At 41.5% G+C, this 19,408-nt stretch overlaps 1 protein-coding gene across 2 annotated transcripts in view; it reads right to left on the reverse strand.

Moving 5' to 3' along the window:
- Window positions 1–9,755: 9,755 nt before the first annotated feature.
- GLB1 (galactosidase beta 1) overlaps window positions 9,756–19,408 on the reverse strand; it is a 42,905-nt gene continuing 33,252 nt past the window's right edge. For both annotated transcript variants that reach the window (XM_079947786.1, XM_079947787.1), the window contains 3 exons: window positions 18,106–18,237; window positions 14,371–14,595; window positions 9,756–11,911 (listed from right to left, as the gene is read on the reverse strand). In XM_079947786.1, coding sequence (XP_079803912.1) covers window positions 11,651–11,911; window positions 14,371–14,595; window positions 18,106–18,237 — 618 coding nt within the window. In that variant the 3' untranslated portion in view covers window positions 9,756–11,650. The remainder of the gene's footprint in view (window positions 11,912–14,370; window positions 14,596–18,105; window positions 18,238–19,408) is intronic.

The raw sequence follows: 19,408 nt of genomic DNA on the forward strand, positions 1-19,408 counted from the left end.
TGTCCACAGAATAGTCTCTCTGTCATGATCATACGTCGAGACACTATTCCACAGTTCTTTTCTTGTTATGCATTCATTAATTTGCCCTAGTTCCGTATCTTCTGATCCCAATTCCTGTTGTATTTGCCATGGCTTTCCATCTTGATTTTGTGGGGGAAATCCCTACCATTTACGCTTCTTCCATTCTTTTTTTCTGAGAAAAGCGCCAGAGGTTTGATAACTTTCCCCTGTAAATTCACTCCAAATTGTACACAGAGTCCTTTCTCTCTCAACTCTATCTCTGCCAACTCAGGATGCCACATCATCGCTCCATCGATGGCTTCATTCCACTCCTCCCACATCACAAGTCAATTTCTCTAATACTCCACCCTGTCCAATTTACTTCCACACCTCCTCTCACCAACCAGCTCCTAACTGTGCCCCTCTCACTTTATTGTTCTCCAAAGGTCTCTCCCAGACAGTTAACTGTCGAACTGGTGGGAACTTCCAGCCTATCAGATTCAAATCTGCCTGATCCAAGCCCTGCCTATTAAATCTTAAAGCATTCCTGCTCTCTCTTCCTCTTCCAGAACCTGCCACCTAAACAGGCCTGTAACTATTGTAACAGTACAGGTAGATCTCATATTATGCTAGCATTAGGTTCCTGGCTATCAAGCGTATAGGCATAATTGTGGAAAGCTTGGATGACCCTTGGAAAGGTCCCACGTGACCCCCCCCACCTGTCCAAAGCTAGTGTTTAGCGGGCTCCCCCCCCCCCCCCATGCAAGGTGGAGAGCTTTTAAAGGCCCTTGCTTTCCTTGCCAGGCTCCGGGAATATCACACAAGGGTTTCTCACAAGATCTCAGACAGTCCTTCTTGTGGATTTTCCCTGCCCCTTTTCATTTCTAAATTTTCCTGCAATTCACATAAAGCTGTGATCACGTGTATAAAATGAAATCTACCTGGGCTTTTTTCCCCAGTTGGAACTCGCTGGAACTCAGTTCTGGCACCTCTCAGGTGGGTGCCACTGGCATTACAGAACAAGGAAGGCGTTCACGGTGAGTTCTGGCACCTCTTTTTCTAGAAAAATAGCACTGGTGAAGTTACCAATGTCCCTCTATCCCACTGATTTCTTTTCTGCAGTTTCACAAAGAAGCTAATGGTGCAACACAGAATGGTTGTACATAAAACTCTTTGTAGCCAGATTTTTATTATTATTTTTTTTTAAAGGTACCACATGGGAGTATTTCTGGCATGTACCGCTCCACTGCTGAGGACTACTCTAATGCTGACAAAGAGAATGGATTTCTGTAGCAAATTTGCCTTCAGACAAATAAGGTTATTCTAGCGTTATTGTGAACCCACCCAGCTTCACTGAAAATGGAACTTTTCCCTGTGCAGTATTCAAATACAGGGGTGGGGATGTACGCATGAGTTGGCAGCCTCACAAGCTTGTCTACGGCTGCTACAATAACCGAGGAACCTGATGAGGACTTGCAGTCCTACTCCCCACTTATCTAGGAGTAAACCACACTGAATTAAAAAGGATTTACTTCTGAGTAGAAAGGGTTAGGTTCACACTGTTATGCCTCTAGTTTAGCTTGGAAAGACCACGCAGGCAATATTCTAACCAGTTGCTCGGTTCATTAAAAGTGATTCTGTCCATCAGGATTCTGGACACCCAGTGAGAATCAAAGGCAGCAATGATGCTCAGTTTTCCTTCCATTGTATATCCAGGGAAGAGGGAGGGGGAAAAAAACTTCTGTAGTTGTTTCCTTTGTCAATTATAGCAGTTGTCTAGGGTTGATAACATTACCCTAGCTGTTGGGGAAGGTACATGTGCATTCTTTATATATATATATATAATTTTTATTAATTTTCCAATTTTAAGACAAAAAAACATACATCGACAAACAAAAACAAACACACAGATATGATTTCATAACCTCATTTTCATAAGCCTTCTTTCTCGGACTTCCCCATACCTCCCCCTTTTTGCATCCTTATTCTACAGTTTTTCAGCAACCCTTTACTCCAATTAATTAAAACTTATTATCTTATTATTTTTCTCGATTTCATCTTATTTCAACAAACAATTTCCGCTGCAATTCTGTATCTTCCTTTCCCTTGACATTTTAGCACTCATCAATATTATAACAGTTCTTAAGATAAGCTTTGAACTTCTTCCAGTCTTCCTCCACCGTCTCTCTCCCCTGGTCACAGATTCTGCCAGTCATCTCCGCCAGTCCCATAAAGTCAATCACTTTCGTCTGCCATTCTTCCAGTGTGGGAAGTTCTTGTGTCTTCCAATACTTTGCTAGAAGGATCCTTGCTGCTGTAGCGGCGTACATAAAAAAAGTCCTATCCTTCCTTGACACCAATTGGCCGACCATGCCCAAGAGAAATGCCTCTGGTTTCTTGTGAAAGGTACATTTAAGTACCTTCTTAATTTCATTATAGATCATTTCCCAAAAGGCTTTAATCTTTGGGCAGGTCCACCAAAGGTGAAAGAAGGTACCTTCAGTCTCATTACATTTCCAGCATTTATTATTGGGCAGATGATAAATCTTCGCAAGCTTGACTGGGGTCATGTACCACCTGTAAATCATTTTCATAATATTTTCTCTTAAGGCATTGCATGCCGTGAATTTAATACTGATGGTCCATAACTGTTCCCAGTCAGCAAACATAATGTCATGACCAATATCCTGTGCCCATTTAATCATGGCTGATTTAACTGTCTCATCTATTGTATTCCACTTCAGCAACAAATTATACATTCTTGATACAATCTTAGTATTGGGTTCTAACAATTCTGTTTCCAATTTCGATTTCTCCACCTGGAAGCCAATTTTCCTGTCTTGTTTGAAGGTTTCCATTATTTGGTAGTAATGGAGCCAATCTCGTACCTTGGACTTTATTTCCTCAAAACTCTGTAGTTTAAACTCACCACTTTCTTGTTCTAAAATTTCAGAGTATTTTGGCCATTTGGATTCTATGTTAAGTTTCTTCACCTCCTTAGCCTCCATAGGTGATAACCACCTAGGTGTTTTATTTTCCAACAAATCCTTATATCGAATCCAAACATTATATAGTGCTTTCCTAACAATATGGTTTTTAAAACCCTTGTGAACTTTAACCTTGTCATACCATAAATATGCATGCCAGCCAAACCTATTGTCAAACCCTTCCAAATCCAGAATGTCTGCATTCTCAAGAAGTAGCCAATCTTTCAACCAGCAGAAAGCTGCCGATTCATAGTACAGTCTTAAATCCAGCAGGGCAAACCCCCCTCTTTCTTTTGCATCAGTAAGTATCTTAAATTTTATTCTGGGCTTTTTGCCCTGCCAGATAAATTTAGATATATCTTTCTGCCACTTCTTGAAACAATCTAGTTTATCCACGATTTGTAATGTCTGGAACAAAAATAACATTCTAGGCAATACATTCATTTTAATCACTGCGATTCGGCCTAACAAGGAAAGCTTCAGATTCGACCATATTTCTAGATCTTTCTTTACCTCTGTCCAGCATTTATCATAATTGTCTTTAAATAAATTCACATTTTTAGATGTCATGTTAATCCCCAAATATTTTACTTTCTTTGCCACCATTAACCCAGTTTCATTTTGGAATCTCTCTCTTTCGACATTTGTTAAATTTTTTCCCAAAACTTTAGTTTTTTGTTTGTTCAACTTGAATCCTGCCACCTGACCAAAGAATTGAATTAACTCTAAAACTCTTTTTGTACTAGTGTCTGGCTCTTGTAAAGTCAATACTAGGTCATCTGCAAATGCCTTCAATTTGTAATGTTTAGCTCCGACCTGAACTCCTTTTACCAGCTGGTCCCCCCTGATCATATTCAACAGAACCTCCAGGACTGATATAAAAAGTAATGGGGATATTGGGCACCCCTGCCGTGTCCCTTTTTCTATGGAAAGTTCATCAGTAACCACGTTATTTACAATTAGCTTTGCCTTTTGTTCAGAATATATTGCACTTATACAATTTTCAAACCTTTGGCCTACCCCCATCCCATTGAGATTCTTCTTCATGAAGTTCCAAGAGATATTATCTTTTTTTAAAAAATAATATTTATTAAAGATTTTCAAATATAACAAAAAAAGAAAAACATCCAAATTTAAAACCTTATTTTCATTGGCTTCTTTCCAGGACTTCCCCTCCCCTCCCCCTCTTGTATTCCAGTTCTTTCAAATACATTCAACAAATTCTTACCCCAAATTTTAAAATTATTATCATTGGCCCAATTTAAAAAATATTTTCCCATCCCCTAAAATCGACCTGTTCCCTTCCGCGAGTTCCCCTCTTTAATATGCAATACAGATTAAGATAAACAGAAAAATAGAAAAAAGAATAAAATGTAATTTAACACCCTTTGGATTCCAAATTTCCCTCCCCCCCCTTCCCGGTTGCGTTCCCAATGTCCGTCACTGTCTACTGTCATCCTGGAGCTCCCACATCTAAACCACAGTCCTTCACCAATCCGCTTTGCCGTCTTTTTATTAGTCTTTGCCGTCTTTTCGTCATCTTTGATTTCACATGTCCGATCTTGGAAGGAGTCTATTTTCCAACTTTATCCAGTTCTTGTTATTCTTGTTGTTCTTATTGTTCTCTCTCCTCCTCTTTTTTTTTTCCCTGCTCTCCTGCAGAAATGTTCTAATTCCAAAAAGTTTCTAATTCCTCTGCAGAGGCTTTGTTATTCAGGAACAAAACATTACGTCAAGTCCCTTCCATTCTTCAATAGATAAATCTATTGTCTCCTTTAGTGTGTAGACCTCTGTAGACAAAATAGTGTTCCATTTCCGCAGTTTCCCAGGTGATAAAAAGTCCTATTCAAATTCAATGCCAACAATACTTGTAGTGTCCCACAGCTCCTCTAAAGGGATTATAATAACTCAGTTTCCTTCCCGATCAGACCCAACAGTCAAAGTAACTTATTATTCCTTGTTTTAAACAATTTATATCCAATTTGTAACAAATGTGACCAGCAAAGTCCTCGTAACAAAGTTCTCTTTTTGTTCTTCTGCTTTGACAGCTCCTTTGACAGCTGTCAAAACCTCTATTTCTCCTCTCCCGGCGCTCTTACGGATCGCTCCCGGGGTTTCCGGGGGGGGGGTTGCATTTTAGTTCACATTCCACTTTTCTCCTCCAGCCCAGTCTTATAATTTTCCATCGCGAAGTTAATAACTTTATCAAAAAAAAAGGTTGCGCTTGATCTTAGTTGTCAAATCCTTTGTTTTAGCTCCTCTACAACAGGGGGGAGGCTGACTTCCTTTTTGCACCTCCCCCGCTCGCTCCAAATTTAAAAAGATTTTTTCCCCTTTTTTTAATCCAAGTTCCAATTACTCACGGGTTATTCTTTTAAAGTCCAAATTTTCAATGGAAGAAGTCAGCGCTCTCCGTCGAATGGCATGCGGCTTCGCTCGGCAGGGGAAGCGGAGGACTCACAGCACCCCCCCATCACCCGCTCCGCAGCCTTTAAAAAGGCTCCTTCACGGGTCGGGGGGGCGCAAACGGTGCCCGCCGAGTCACCATGCCCATGGGTTTCAGCGCCCATGGTTTTAAAGGGTCCCTGTGTCGCCGGCGCGGTAGAACCCAGCCCTTGCCGAGCAGGCTCCCTCCGGAGCTCGGAGGGAGTCCGCCATTCGGCGATGGCGCCAACCCGGAAGTCCTCCAAGAGATATTATCAAAGGCTTTCTCCGCGTCCACAAAGATTAGGACTGCCTTCGTATTAATATTTACAGTTAGCATTTCCATAATGTCAATTATATTCCTTACATTATCTGATAAGTGTCTTCCTGGGAGAAAGCCTGCCTGGTCCTTATGAATCTCCTCCATTAACACCCTCTTCAGTCTTTTTGCTAAAATATCAGCAAATATTTTGTAATCCACATTAAGTAATGATATAGGGCGGTAGTTCTTGATCTGGTTTTTTTCAGTTTCAGTCTTTGGTATAAGTGTAATAAATGCTTCTTTCCACGATTCAGGTGCCTTTTTCCCCTCTAATATTTCGTTACAAACCTCCTTAAGCGGCTGTATTAACCATTCTTTCAATGCTTTATAATATCTGGAGGTTAGTCCATCTGGTCCTGGAGATTTCCCTAGTTGCATGTTTTGAATGGCACCCTCCATTTATTGATCTGTTATTTTCTCATTTAAAATCAACATACTTTGTTGCGAAATTTTTTGTAATCCATATGTCTTTAGAAAATCTTCTATGTCTCCTTCGTTTTCCGGCCCTTGTGCATATAATCTCCTGAAGTAGCTCTGAAAGCAGTTGCTGATCTCATTTGGTTTAAAAATGTTCTTTCCATCCACCTCCAAGCTTGTGACTGTATTTAGTTTCTGTCTCTTCTTCAATTGCCATGCTAGAAGTTTCCCACATTTGTCCGCTGATTCAAATACCCTCTGTCTCATTTGCTTGATTTTCCATTCTATCTCCTGGTTCATCAATTCCATATATTGCACCTGATAAAACTTAATTTCTCTCAAAATCTCATGAGACTTTGGTTTAGACCTCAATTTCTTTTCTCCTTCTTTTATTTTTTCCAGAATCTTATCCTTCCTTTCATTTTGTTTCTTTCTCTTTAAAGAGTTCTGTTGTATCAGAAAACCTCGCATCACGGCCTTGCTTGCGTCCCAAATCACTCTTTTCTCAACATCTGTCCTCAGATTTATCTCAAAATAGTCCTTCAAGGTTTTTTGGGCCTTTTTGTAAATCTCCACCTCTCTGAATAGGGTGTCATTCATTCTCCATCTGAAGGATCCAGCTGTTGTTAGTTTCATTTCCATCTTCACTGCGTTATGGTCGGAGCATGTCTTTGGGCAGATTTCCACCTTTTTTATCCTTGGAGCCATTCCACTAGTAATCCATATTTGATCTATTCTTGTCCATGTCATTTGTGCCTCTGAAAAGAATGTTCCCTCTCTCTCAAGAGGGTTTCTTGTTCTCCAGATATCAATCAAGTCCATGTTTTCAGTCATTTCAAAAAAGGTCTTAGGTAGTCTCCCATCCTTAGAGACCACCTGTCTTTGTGCTTTATCCATATTTGTAGAGACCACGCCATTCATATCTCCTAATAAGATCACCTTATAGTCCAAATAATCCATTAATGTCTCATGCAATTTCTTGTAGAATTCTGCCTTCCCTTCATTTGGTGCGTAGATGCCAACTATCAGGAGTTTTTCTCCTTGGATTTGTATCTCAATTGCCAAAATTCTTCCATGTTCATCTTTAAAAATCAATTTTGGAGCCAATTTTTCCTTTACATAAATCACCACTCCTCTTTTCTTAACTTTGTCTGATGAAATAAATTCCTGTCCTAATCTTTTATTTATAAGTAATCTTCTATGTGCCCTTGTCACGTGGGTTTCTTGTAGACATATCAAATCCAATTGTTCTCTTTTCAAGATGTGAAAGACCTCACGCCTTTTTCTGGGAAGGTTCAGTCCATTACAGTTCCAGGTTAAAAATTGCAGAGACATGATTAGTTAACTACCTCCAGCTGCTCCCTGCAGCTGTTCTTCCGTTGGTGACTTCAGTCCAAATGTCAAGTTTCCAAGGTCTGTATCAGAGGTCGAATCTAGCACTCCTTTCAAAAGGTCCTCCTCGTTTCTGTCTAGGAATTGTTCTTTATCTTGCACTGTTCTTATTTTGACTTTCTTTCCTTTGAAGTTAACCTTGTGGAAATTCCCACCTAAAAGGTATGTTATTCTTCTTCAGCAGGTCAACCAGGTTCTTAAAATAAGTTCTTACCTCCAGAATGTATTTTGGGATGTCCTTGTAAATTTGAACAGAAGCATTTCCAATCTGAAGGGTTCTCTGGTAATGTAAATTTAAAATTTTATCTCTTTCCTCTTTAGATCTCAGAGTTATCAGACAATCCCTTGGGATCTTCCTGCCTTGCCTTCTGCCCAATCTGAAGGCAGTTGTTATCTTAAATTCTTCTTCCTCTGAATTTACCTGCCAAAATTCTGATAATTCTTTTGTGAGAAAGTCCACTAGGTTGTCCCCTTCACTTTCAGGGACCAACCTAAGTCTCAAATTCTTCTCTTTCCTCTGCATCTCCCACAAAGACAAGGCCGCCTCATGCTGGTCCAACTTCTTACAGACTGGTATTAAACTTTCCTGTGTGGTTTCTGCAGTAAATTTAGCTTCTTCTGCAATTTTTTGAATTGTGGCGTTTTCTTGAACCAATTTATTTATGGTTTCTGTATTAGATGTAATGCTTTTGGTATTTAAGTCCAATTTTGTTGTAAGTTCTGTCAGTTGTTTGGTGTTCTCCGTGCTCTGCTTAGTCAAATTTTCTAAAGATTCATTTATTTTGAGTAATGCTTCAGTCACTGAATCCATGAATACGTTTATTCCTTTCTCCTGTCCAGCTGTGCCTGTTGGCAGTAAGCCTGATATTGAGCCTCTTTTCTTTTGTGCAGCTTTAGCCTTAGATCTTGTTGTTATATCTTCTGCAGAGCCACTCATGTCCCAAGGTCGTTCCCACAGGAACAGCTCTTGAGTGGAAAAATCCAGTGACTTGTTTTTATTTGACAGTCTATGTTACAACTGTAGCCTTTCAGCCCTCTAGAGGGAGCAGTACATTGTGTCCAATAAGCAGAAGAAACAAAGAAACCAAAAGCCCTCTTGGAGAAAAGTTTTTTTTTTTTTGACAAAGAAACTTTCAATCTTCCAATTGCAACAATATTATTTCTGTAAAGTCCCAAAAATTGTATCTATTTAAGCTCTCCGCTTTGCAGCAGGTTCTGTCAGACAGTTCCTATCAAAGCGCTTCGCCCAGGCAGTCTGTTCCCAGAGTCAGAGACAGCAGGAATTAATCACTTAAATTTCCTCTCATGCAGGTTAAGCCAGGTTCCCTTTTCTTCCCCCCCTGCTCTTGCTTGCTGGAGGGGTAGTTAGAGTTCAATGCCAAAGTTAAATAATTCAAAAGTTCAAAGTTACTTTTCCTTCAATTGCAGCTTTCCAGTTCCGTTGCTTTAAAAGCCATGCAGTCCGGGGGGGGCAGACTTCCTTTATTTACCATCCCCGTTTTCAGCCAAATTTCAAACGTTTTTTTTTTTTTATAATCCCAGTAGGTTTCCCAATCCTACTTACGGGTATTTCAATTTCAGTCCAGATTTCAGGAAGGAATCGGCGCTCTCCGCCTATGGCGACGCGGCTTCACTTCACGGGCTGGGTAGCGACTCTCAGCACCGCACGATCCCCTGATGCTCCTCCGGAGCCTTTAAAAAGGCTCTTTTGCAGTAAAGGGGGGCGCAAATGGTGCCCACCGAGTCTCCTTGTTCACAGGCTTCCGCGCCTGTGATTTTAGGGGTCCCCGCTTCGCCGTAGCGGTCAGACCCGAACTCCTGAAGCAGCCCTCTCTCCGAAGATCGGGGAGAGAGCCGCCATTAAGCGCTGGCGCCGACCGGAAGTCGGTACATGTGTATTCTTAACTGATTTAAGCGACCGCTTTTCTGGGACTTGGTATGTCCATCTCTGTTATTGGAAAATAAACTCTGCATCGTAGGGAATAACAGAAATCACTTTAGGCTTCCTAAAAGTGCAGTGGGTCATTCCCCGTGTCCTCACTTTACGCAGCCTGGTTCATTCATATATATATATATATATATATATATATATATATATATATATATATAACCCCACAACATTATTACTATGGGGTGGTTGGAAATCATTCTGTCAAAAGCTACCACATTTTATGTTGCCGTTTTGGATAAATTCAAACCAGAAGACTAGAAACTCTTACGAAAATATTTTATTGTTGCAGTGTTGATCTACTATTATTATGCAAAGACTCACCTTATAAAAGCCAGAAAAGCCAACAGCTGATTTAAAAACACAACAGTACAAAAGATAGACAGTTTCCATGATTATGGACAATACAAATTCCTGCAGCAGTGATGATTAGGCACTTTGATATTATCCGGACAGAAACAGAGGTTGTTCCCATACCAGAGCCCTTTAGCACTGCTAAGGCACTGCAAAAATGGAGCCACCTTTACCGTCCAGCAAGGAGCTAAGCAAATGTATAGGCTGGCAAGAAAGGGAATGTCCCCCTCTCTCGGAAATCCTAGTATGAATTGGAAAAAGCATCTTCCAGGAATGTGCAGTTATCATAACAACCACTCAAGTTTCCCTATGAATCCACCTGGGTAGTTACACAAACAACAATATGTTGGCCATGCAATGCTTGTCTGCTAAGGGGCATGGTTCACATTATGACTACAGGAGATTATGCTATGCCAAGTCCTCTAATGTCTAAAAAGAAAAGAAAAAAATGTATTGTCTAAATGGTAAATGAGGCACACAATCAGCTTCAGAATAAGATCCAAGAACTGGACCCTATACTGGAGTTGGTTTCATGTGTACTTTTTTTTTTGGGGGGGGGGTTGAACTTGAAAGGCCACAGAGGAGCACTGCTGTGTGGAACAGTAACTAATACCTCAGTTGCAGCACATGACAGATAGATAGATAGATAACATATGGAGCGACTTATTCTGGAAACAGGGAAACAGGTGTCTAGATAAGGGTATTATTTCACAGTCAGGCAATAAGGCAGTCTGGAACCACCTAAAATAAACCCCAATTTACACATGACTGTATCCAATATGCTTACTAGATGCGCAGCCACATATACTACTCACTTAAATACTAATGAATACTAAACTTTCAAAACAAAGTTGAAAACTTCAAATTGGCACAGCATTGTATTCTGAAACTAGATGAGGGGCCATCAATCTTTTTGGATCAGTGCGCTCTGGGCGCCAGTCAAAAAATGGCTCCCACTCAACATGGCCACTGTGGGAGGCATGACATAATACAACATAAGGCAATGCAGTCATGGCAAAGTTTTCCCCATAATTCTACTTCCATATTGGAAAATGTGTAGCCTGGCTTTATTTATTTATTAAAGTTATACACCTGGGCAGGGTATAAATAATAAATTATTATTATTATTATTATTATTATTATTATTATTATTATTATTGGTACCATGTTGGCATTCCTCATTTTATAACTCTTTATAATATTTTCAGTTTTGGAAGTGGGGCCCAAACTTTGTGGCAGGAGTAAAAAAATAAAATAAAAGATGCTGAAATTTGAGTGATTAAAACCAGCTTCTGCCCAAATGTTGAAGGCTCACCACCCATAGCCCGACTCCTATGAAATGCCAAGTGTTTCTTATGCATATTCTTTCAAATGTGGAAAAATTGGTAAAAAATATTAATTGTAACCCTAAACAAAATGGTGGTCAAATGAGCCCTTTAAATATTTTGTTCACTTTCATGTAGTAAAAGTCCATCAAGTTATGAATCTAAGCATTAGTGGTCTGACTGCAAAGGCAATAGGTAAAATTGCAGCACCCCAAAATTCATAAGGAAAAAAGATCTGATTCTGATACTGTTCAACAATTTATTAAACAAACTGATCGCCTGTTTGTTTGTTGAAACCCTCTGGCATGCATAGGAATGATTTTTTTTTTTTTTGTTGCAGATAAAAAAGGCATTATTTTCACTTTCATCATTTGACACTTTCCACTGATTTTAAAAACACTGATTTCCACCCCCCACAACCAATAGCATTGGAAATGAAGGATCTACAGAATAAACTAAGTAAAGAGGCATTCTAATACAATCATATATGGTTTGGCCATAAATCTTTAGTGAACAGTTTCTCGGTACTGCTTTCATAGTGAAGAGTTGCATTGAGAATGGGTTTGTCTACAAACTCTACAAAACACTTCTGAGCGCCACATGGAGACTTCTCCAGCTCCAGAACTGTAATGTTGTTTAGAAAGGATGAAACAAGGATGTTGCTTGGAACAAAGAGTGTAAGTTGAGGTCCACGGGTTGGCCAATAGCGTCCTAAGTTAAAGCCATTGATCCAGATTTGTCCCTGCAAAGAAACAAACCATTAGAAGAAACTGACTCCGGAAATCTGGCAAACCTGATATCCTTAACTGAGAATTCAGTGCTCTCTTTAAAAATTCATTTTGCACTGCACTGACACAAGTGTGGCATTAAAAGGGCTCTGCTATAATGAATGCTAGCAGAATAACTTTGTCCATTCCATCAGTATTCAAGCCTGCAGCATAACCGCCTCAAGCCAAAAATCAGGTAAAATGCGAAGTGGGGAGGAAATATGGAGTCATGCTTGGCATGGTCTAAAAATGTATCCCACTTATGCTACACATCTACCTCTGCAAAATGTATTCACTTTTATTTTCCAAAACCACTCTGCCCAAACATTTAATTTGTACATTTTAAGAGCCGAGTTGTTGGGTGTGTAGCTCTGGGCTGAGATAATTATCAGTTACTTTCCACAAGGTGTGAATGGGTTTTAGCCTCAGAAACATCCTTATCAAAAGCATCTCTGGCTGTGGTTTGCTTTGCCAAGGCTTAAAATGAACCACTCTCTCTTCTGCAGGAAGAGGTTTTCTGAGGAAAATATTTAGCAGCGCCAGTTTTTTATTTCTGTATTCAAGGCTAAAGTATGCTGCATTCTGTGCTATGCATTCGGCACACAACGCTACCAAAAAAGCAAAAATAAAAACCACAGCTACACAAGTCATAAGAATAGCCAGTCTGTCTGTAAAAGAAAAACAACACAGCCATTTAAAAGCCAATCTACCTGCAGGAGAAAAATTATTTAAAGCTCAAGTTTTTTACCAGATTGGCAGTAACGGAAGCTGCCATCCCTTGTCAGGACTGCACTTTATAGCGTTGGTACAGCATTTTACACGGCGGACCCAAAAATTTGTGGCCCTCACCTCTGTATGGAAAAGCGGCAGCCCAGGACCTCTCCCACAAATCTAAGGGGTCCTGGGAGGTACATTTAGGAGGAGGACATCTCTAATAAGAATTTGTTCTCGTTTATAGGAATTAATAATTACACTGACAGGGATCAATTGCGGGAATGAGATTACAGGGAACCAAGCAAAGGGTCTTCTCAGTAGAAACTTCCTCCCATCAGATGTCAAGGAAATAAACAACTCTCTGAGTTTTAAAAGACATCTGAAAGCAGCCCTGTACAGGGAAGTTTTTTATGTTTGATGTCTTATGGTGCTTTAATTTGTTGGAAGCTGCCCTGAGTGGCTGGGGCAACCCAGCCAGATGTCCAGCATATGAATAAAGTAGTTGTTGTTGTTGTTGTTGTTGTTGTTGTTGTTGTTGTTGTTAAAAAACAAGTTTTCCCAACTGGAGGAAAAGGCCTCTTGCCTTATATGTTCATTTTGTGTTGCTTTTATATCTAGCTGCAGGGAGTGGGGGGTGAAGGTTGGCACTGCTTTTAATAATGACAATGCCTAAAATTAGGGGGCAGGGAGTGTGGAATTACAATACAGTGGCACCTTGGTTCTCAAACTTAATTCATTCCAGTTCGACTCCTGAGACATCGAAAACCAAGGTGTGGCTTCCGATTGGCTGCAGGAGCTTCCTGAACTAAAGCAGAAGCCGCGTCAGATGTTCAGCTTCTGAAAAGCATTTGAAAACCGGAACACTTACTTCCAGGTTTTCAGTGTTTGGGAGCTGATTTGTTCATCGACTAAGCCATTCCCAAACCAAGGTAAGATTGTAACTTTAAACAATCCCCTTTGCCCAATTTTAGGCATCATTAGCTGCGGCCAGGGACGCAGGTTGCGCTGTGGGTTAAAGCCTCAGCGCCTAGGACTTGCCGATCGAAAGGTCGGCGGTTCGAATCCCTGCGGCGGGGTGCGCTCCCGCTGCTCGGTCCCAGCGCCTGCCAACCTAGCAGTTCGAAAGCACCTCTGGGTGCAAGTAGATAAATAGGGACCGCTTACCAGCGGGAAGGTAAACAGCGTTTCCGTGTGCAGCTCTGGCTTGCCAGATGCAGCTTTGTCACGCTGGCCACGTGACCCGGAAGTGTCTCCGGACAGCGCTGGCCCCTGGCCTCTTAAGTGAGATGGGCGCACAACCCCAGAGTCTGTCAAGACTGGCCCGTACGGGCAGGGGTACCTTTACCTTTACCTAGCTACGGCCAACTACAACCACGGCACAGGCACTTCCACAGCTATCCCACCTTGAATGTCTGGCTTTGGGGACCCCCTTGGCAAGGGGGGAGGAGGTGGGGAGCCTCACTTCAAGGCAGATAGGAAGAAGGGCCAAAGAAAGCCAGACAAGGCAATTGGAGAGCCGGGAGGGATGTCCCTTTGCCACACCTGAAGCAGTCACTCCAGTTTGCCCAATGGAAGGTCTGGCCCTGATCAACTCTGTCAACAAACTCTGACTCAAAGCCTCTCGCTGTATCTTTTAAGAACTTTTCATTAAGTAACTGGGCCTTGAAGTTAGCAACTATGTTTACTGAACTTTTCGTGAAAGAAAGGGAGGGAAAAGTACCTTTGTCCACCCAGGAAATGCGATATACGTATCCTGAGGTAAGTCAGGGATTCCACTAGGAATAGAAAAACTGCCAGTATAAAAAGAAGGTTCTTCATTGTTTGATCCGTTTCCACCAGACTTCTCGTTCTTAAGACCCTGGCTCACGGCTGTGTCTATGTCCAGGGGGTATATCTGCCAGTCAGCAAGTGTCTCATTGCCCAGAGTTAAATTCGAAACCAAGCCCTGCAAACAGATTGGTCATAAATACAATCAGAGAGAGGAAAGCAGAAATGAGCCTTTAAAAAGATTCTCGCTGTTGTTAGTGATGGCTATAAAATAACATTTAAAAAGGAGAAATCACTTCATTCAATAAAAGGTCTTGTTTTAATCGGCCTTAAGTTGTGCTGTTTCTGTTTTATTTTATTGTACTTCATGAGGGGTTTCTAAACTGGGAACTCAAATTATACACTAAAAAGCAAAAACAACCATCCTAGGGAACCTTTAAAACAAACTACAAGTTACTTCAATTTTGCAGTGTGCTTACAAAGTTATTTTGCAGCTAATTATTGCTATTCTTCAGAACTTTACAGGTCTGAATGCTGTCATCAGCTAAAAGCACTAGACAACCAGTGAAATTCTATACATGTTTACTGAAAAGCTAGTCCCAGCAATGAATTCCTGGGTTTGCTCCAGGAAATAGATGTAGAATCTAAGAAGTAACACTGTGTCAGACCAAACACTCTCTTGCTGGACCCAAATGACATGCTAATACATGTTTGTCACATAAGCAGATCTTCCTCTTTTTTGCCATTCAACAAAACACTAGGGCTATATTTCATCAACCTTTCTCAAATTTGTGGCAACCTCATTTCACTTTTAAGAGCAAATTAAACCAGAAGTCAGTATCGCAAACTCGGAAGCTGCTTTATTTGAATAGCAAATACAGGTGTCAAGATGAACATTCGAAAGTGACCTGCTCAAAGATCTACAAAGAGAAGAACCAAGTTCTAAAGCTCTCAGCTCTGCACCTGAGAACTTCCTTTCTGAAGCTCCATTTTTAGAGATATTTTGCAAGATAAAATTTATCTAGGATTTGATCTCACCTTTAAACATGATGATACATAATTCTTCACATGCACAAGTTTCCACATCCTGTATGCAAGTTTTAGACACTAAAGAACTTCTATTTAAACATCTTTAAAAAACTATAATAGATTAAAAGGTTTTTCCACTGCAACACACTGTAACATCATAGGGGGCTTTCTCAAATGAAGCACCAAAGGTAACTTCCAGATGCAAAAGAATTCACCTTTGATGGGACGTAGAAGAGGGAATGTATCAGGCACAGGAAACCTGTCCACTTTTGCATTTGAGTGCCCCACTTCCCTTCATTGAACTAAAGACCAGTTCAGATATTTTGATTTTCTGCATCAGACCCCTCTGGCATATGGGTTCTTAAAGAGAAACCACAGTGCGAGACAGGCTTTACACAAGGGATGCGGGTGACGCTGTGGTCTAAACCACCGAGCCTCTTGCGCTTGCCGGTCAGAAGGTTAGCGGTTCGAAACCCCACGATAGGGTGAGCTCCTGTTGCTCTGTCTCAGCTCCTGTCAACCTAGCAGTTCGAAAGCACACCAGTGCAAGTAGTTAAAGAGGTATCACTGTGGCGGGAAGGTAAACAGTGTTTCCGTGTGCTCTGGATTCCGTCACGGTGTCCCGTTGCACCAGAAGCGGTTTAGTCACGCTGGCCACATGACCCGGAAAGCTGTCTGTGGACAAACACTGGTTCCCTTGGCCTGAAAGCGAGATGAGCACCGCAACCCCATAGTCGCCTTTGGCTGGACTTGACCGTTCAGGGGTCCTCTACCTTTTTACCTTCCACAAGGGAAGTGGAATCTGTGGTGGCTTCAAATGACCATTGGTAATGCTGGCTGGGGATGTTCGACTGCAACATCACCTGGAGGGCCACAGGTTCCCATCCCTGCATTAACCAGGGTTTCCCAAACTTGGGTCTCCAGCTGTTTTTGGACTGCAACTCCCATCATTCCTAGCTAGCAGCACCAGTGGTTGGGGAGGATAGGAATTTTGGTCCAAAAGTAGCTGGAGACCCAAGTTTGGGAAACCCTGCTCTATAGAATTAAACTGGTGTTGTTGTTGTTGTTGTTGTTTAGTCGTTTAGTTGTGTCTGACTCTTTGTGACCCCATGGACCAGAGCATGCCAGGCACTCCTGTCTTCCACTGCCTCCCGCAGTTTGGTCAAACTCATGCTGGTAGCTTCGAGAACACTGTCCCACCATCTCGTCCTCTGTCGTCCCCTTCTCCTTGTGCCCTCCACCTTTCCCAACATCAGGGTCTTTTTCAGGGAATCTTCTCTTCTCATGAGGTGGCCAAAGTATTGGTGCCTCAGCTTCAGGATCTGTCCTTCCAGTGAGCACTCAGGGCTGATTTCCTTCAGAGTGGAGAGGTTTGATCTTCTTTCAGTCAGTGGGACTCTCAAGAGTCTCCTCCAGCACCACAATTCAAAAGCATCAATTCTTCAGCGATCAGCCTTCTTTATGGTCCAGCTCTCATTTCCATACATCACTACTGGGAAAACCATAGCTTTAACTATATAGGCCTTTGTTGGCAAGGTGATGTCTCTGCTTTTTAAGATGCTGTCTAGGTTTGTCATTGCTTTTTGGGGGGAAATGCTGCCATAATTACAGATTGGGCTAATGGCCGCTGCAGGATACATACATGTACAGTCAATCCACACAGAGGTTTTGTGGTTTCATGTTTTGATTATAATGTAACCTGGGTTTTTTATTGTGGTATTTTTCTAACCTGCCCTGGAACCGTTGGATGAAGGGTGGACTATAGGTGTAAGTAATAAACCACAAAACAAACAAAGGCAGCCTTCACACACATTTACAGCTCTCACATGTCTCAATAACTCATAAACTGTTCCTCAGTATGAATGAGCAGCACTTCTTCTGTGCTCCCATTGTCGAGCTGGAAGCAACACACTATGAACCCTGGGCTTAATGTGGCAAGCCAACCAGCATTTGTGGTTCCTTTCTTCCAAATAAGCCATGATTTACCAATCAGACCTTGGCTCAAAGCAGGGATGAACAAAATGAGGGCCATTCAGCAGTATGCACCAGCAGGCTACTTGCTCGTGGCAAAGCAGACAATGTCACATATGCGAGAGATCGCGTGCGGAAAATAAGCACGTGTGAGCCGACGCTAAGAGGAATCCTTGAGGCAGCTCGCTCTTAGGCGGTCTTCAAATCAACATGGGTTCATAATGTTCCCTAAAGAGTGGCATTAAGGAGCCCAGAGGTAGAAAATTATTCTGCAGCGAGTCAGTAACAACAGTGGGAAGAGCACAACCTCCCATTTTACAATCATTAGAGTGGAGAAGAAGGGCAAAGGTCCATACTGTGTCTTGTGGCTGATCTCAATATATAGATAAATGTACATTTCTACAGGAAGCCTTTGGCACCACCCCAGCAAGTCCACAGAGAAGCCCAAACTACCCAAGCAGCGCTCCCACTCTCTAAAGGGAGGCCCCTTTCAAAAGGATCTTTCCTTTCAATACCCCTGAGACCTGTGGGTATAGGACAGTATATAAATTGAACTAATTAATTAATTATAATACATTGCATGTAAAGGTTTTGCTTGCATTAGCACAAAGTCTAATTTGTACCCTCGAAAAGCGATTCATGGGCTATGTTACATTTTCCTGTATAATTAAGGAAGACGGAGATGTACCTTGAAGTCATTGTTGTATCTTCCAAAATTTACTCGGCCCATGTTTTCCACCAGCAAATCCAAATGCGCTCCAGCGCTCCCAGTTATATTTAGCGCTACGATACGGCTTCTTTCAAGAACTCCCTGAGGAATCTGCACAAATAATATCAATACTTAAAATCTAAACCTGAAACAGGGCACGGAACACAAACAACTTTAATGCATTTTACAAAGTCCCTATTTTTAGATTTTTTTTCCCCTGTATTTTTGCAAGGGGATTTAGTAAGAATTCAATTTCCCCCAACTGTGTTAACTCATAATTTGAATCAGCTGAACTTCGTAATTCTCATTAAAAGTGATTCAAGACATTTCAGGGTTTTTTCCTCCCTGATGACAGAACAACCAGTTCCCGTGAAGTTTAAAATTTCCCCACCCTCTGTGGTCAGGAAGTCTAAATGGCTGATTTAAAGCTTGTAAGATTTGTAATGTAGTCAAGTAAGTGTTGAAACAATTCATTATTTTCTTGATGGTATTTTTTCCCCGTCTGCAAAAAAAGTTAAACACGCAGGTGAAATGTAGCATGAGAGTGAACCCCTTAGATGAAATCACATCAAAATGAATCACAAGCTAGAGATTTGCTTCACCCAGCCCTTTTAGATACTATCCCTAGTGTATATCATGTAATTACGTGCTTAAATTCCCCCAATATCTTCTCCCACTCCACTACTGTACATGGTCTTCCAAGGCCCAGTGCAGACATAATTTTTTCAACCATTCTTAGAATATGAGGAGGAGGAGCACTTCCCAGGCTTACACGTGCCTTCCTTTCCCCTCCATCTGAACTCCATTTCCATTTTCAGAGCCAACCATGGTGCCACACTAAATTGGCACTGATGCCAACGTTAATGATGGCTAGGCTCAACGAGCTTGAAAACTCACTTCTAGCCATGACGGCAAACCGCAGATTATCTGCTTTGTGTGCCTTTAATGTGCAAGGCTACAACTTTGTCATCAGCTCAATTCGCAGGTGACAATAAACCATGGTTTGTACTGAATGTACAGCTTCATGCTGTTCTGTTCTGTTCTTCCCCAAAGGAAGCAAAGCGCGATCACTGTCCTTCTGCTTCGTCAAATGCAGGAATTGTGCTTTGTTTCACGCAAACAAATCACAACTGGTAAGCAAAGAACAAACCTTGGCTAACCATTGTGGTTTTTCTGGAGTCAACCAAAACATGGATTCTGGTTTCAGACGCAATTATAAGCCAGTGATTGTGTGCCCCCCCAACCACCCACATTTCAGGAAGAGAAGCAAAGCAGGAAAGTT

This window comes from Podarcis cretensis (assembly GCF_951804945.1).
Source record: "Podarcis cretensis genome assembly, chromosome: 12".
Lineage (NCBI taxonomy): Eukaryota > Metazoa > Chordata > Lepidosauria > Squamata > Lacertidae > Podarcis > Podarcis cretensis.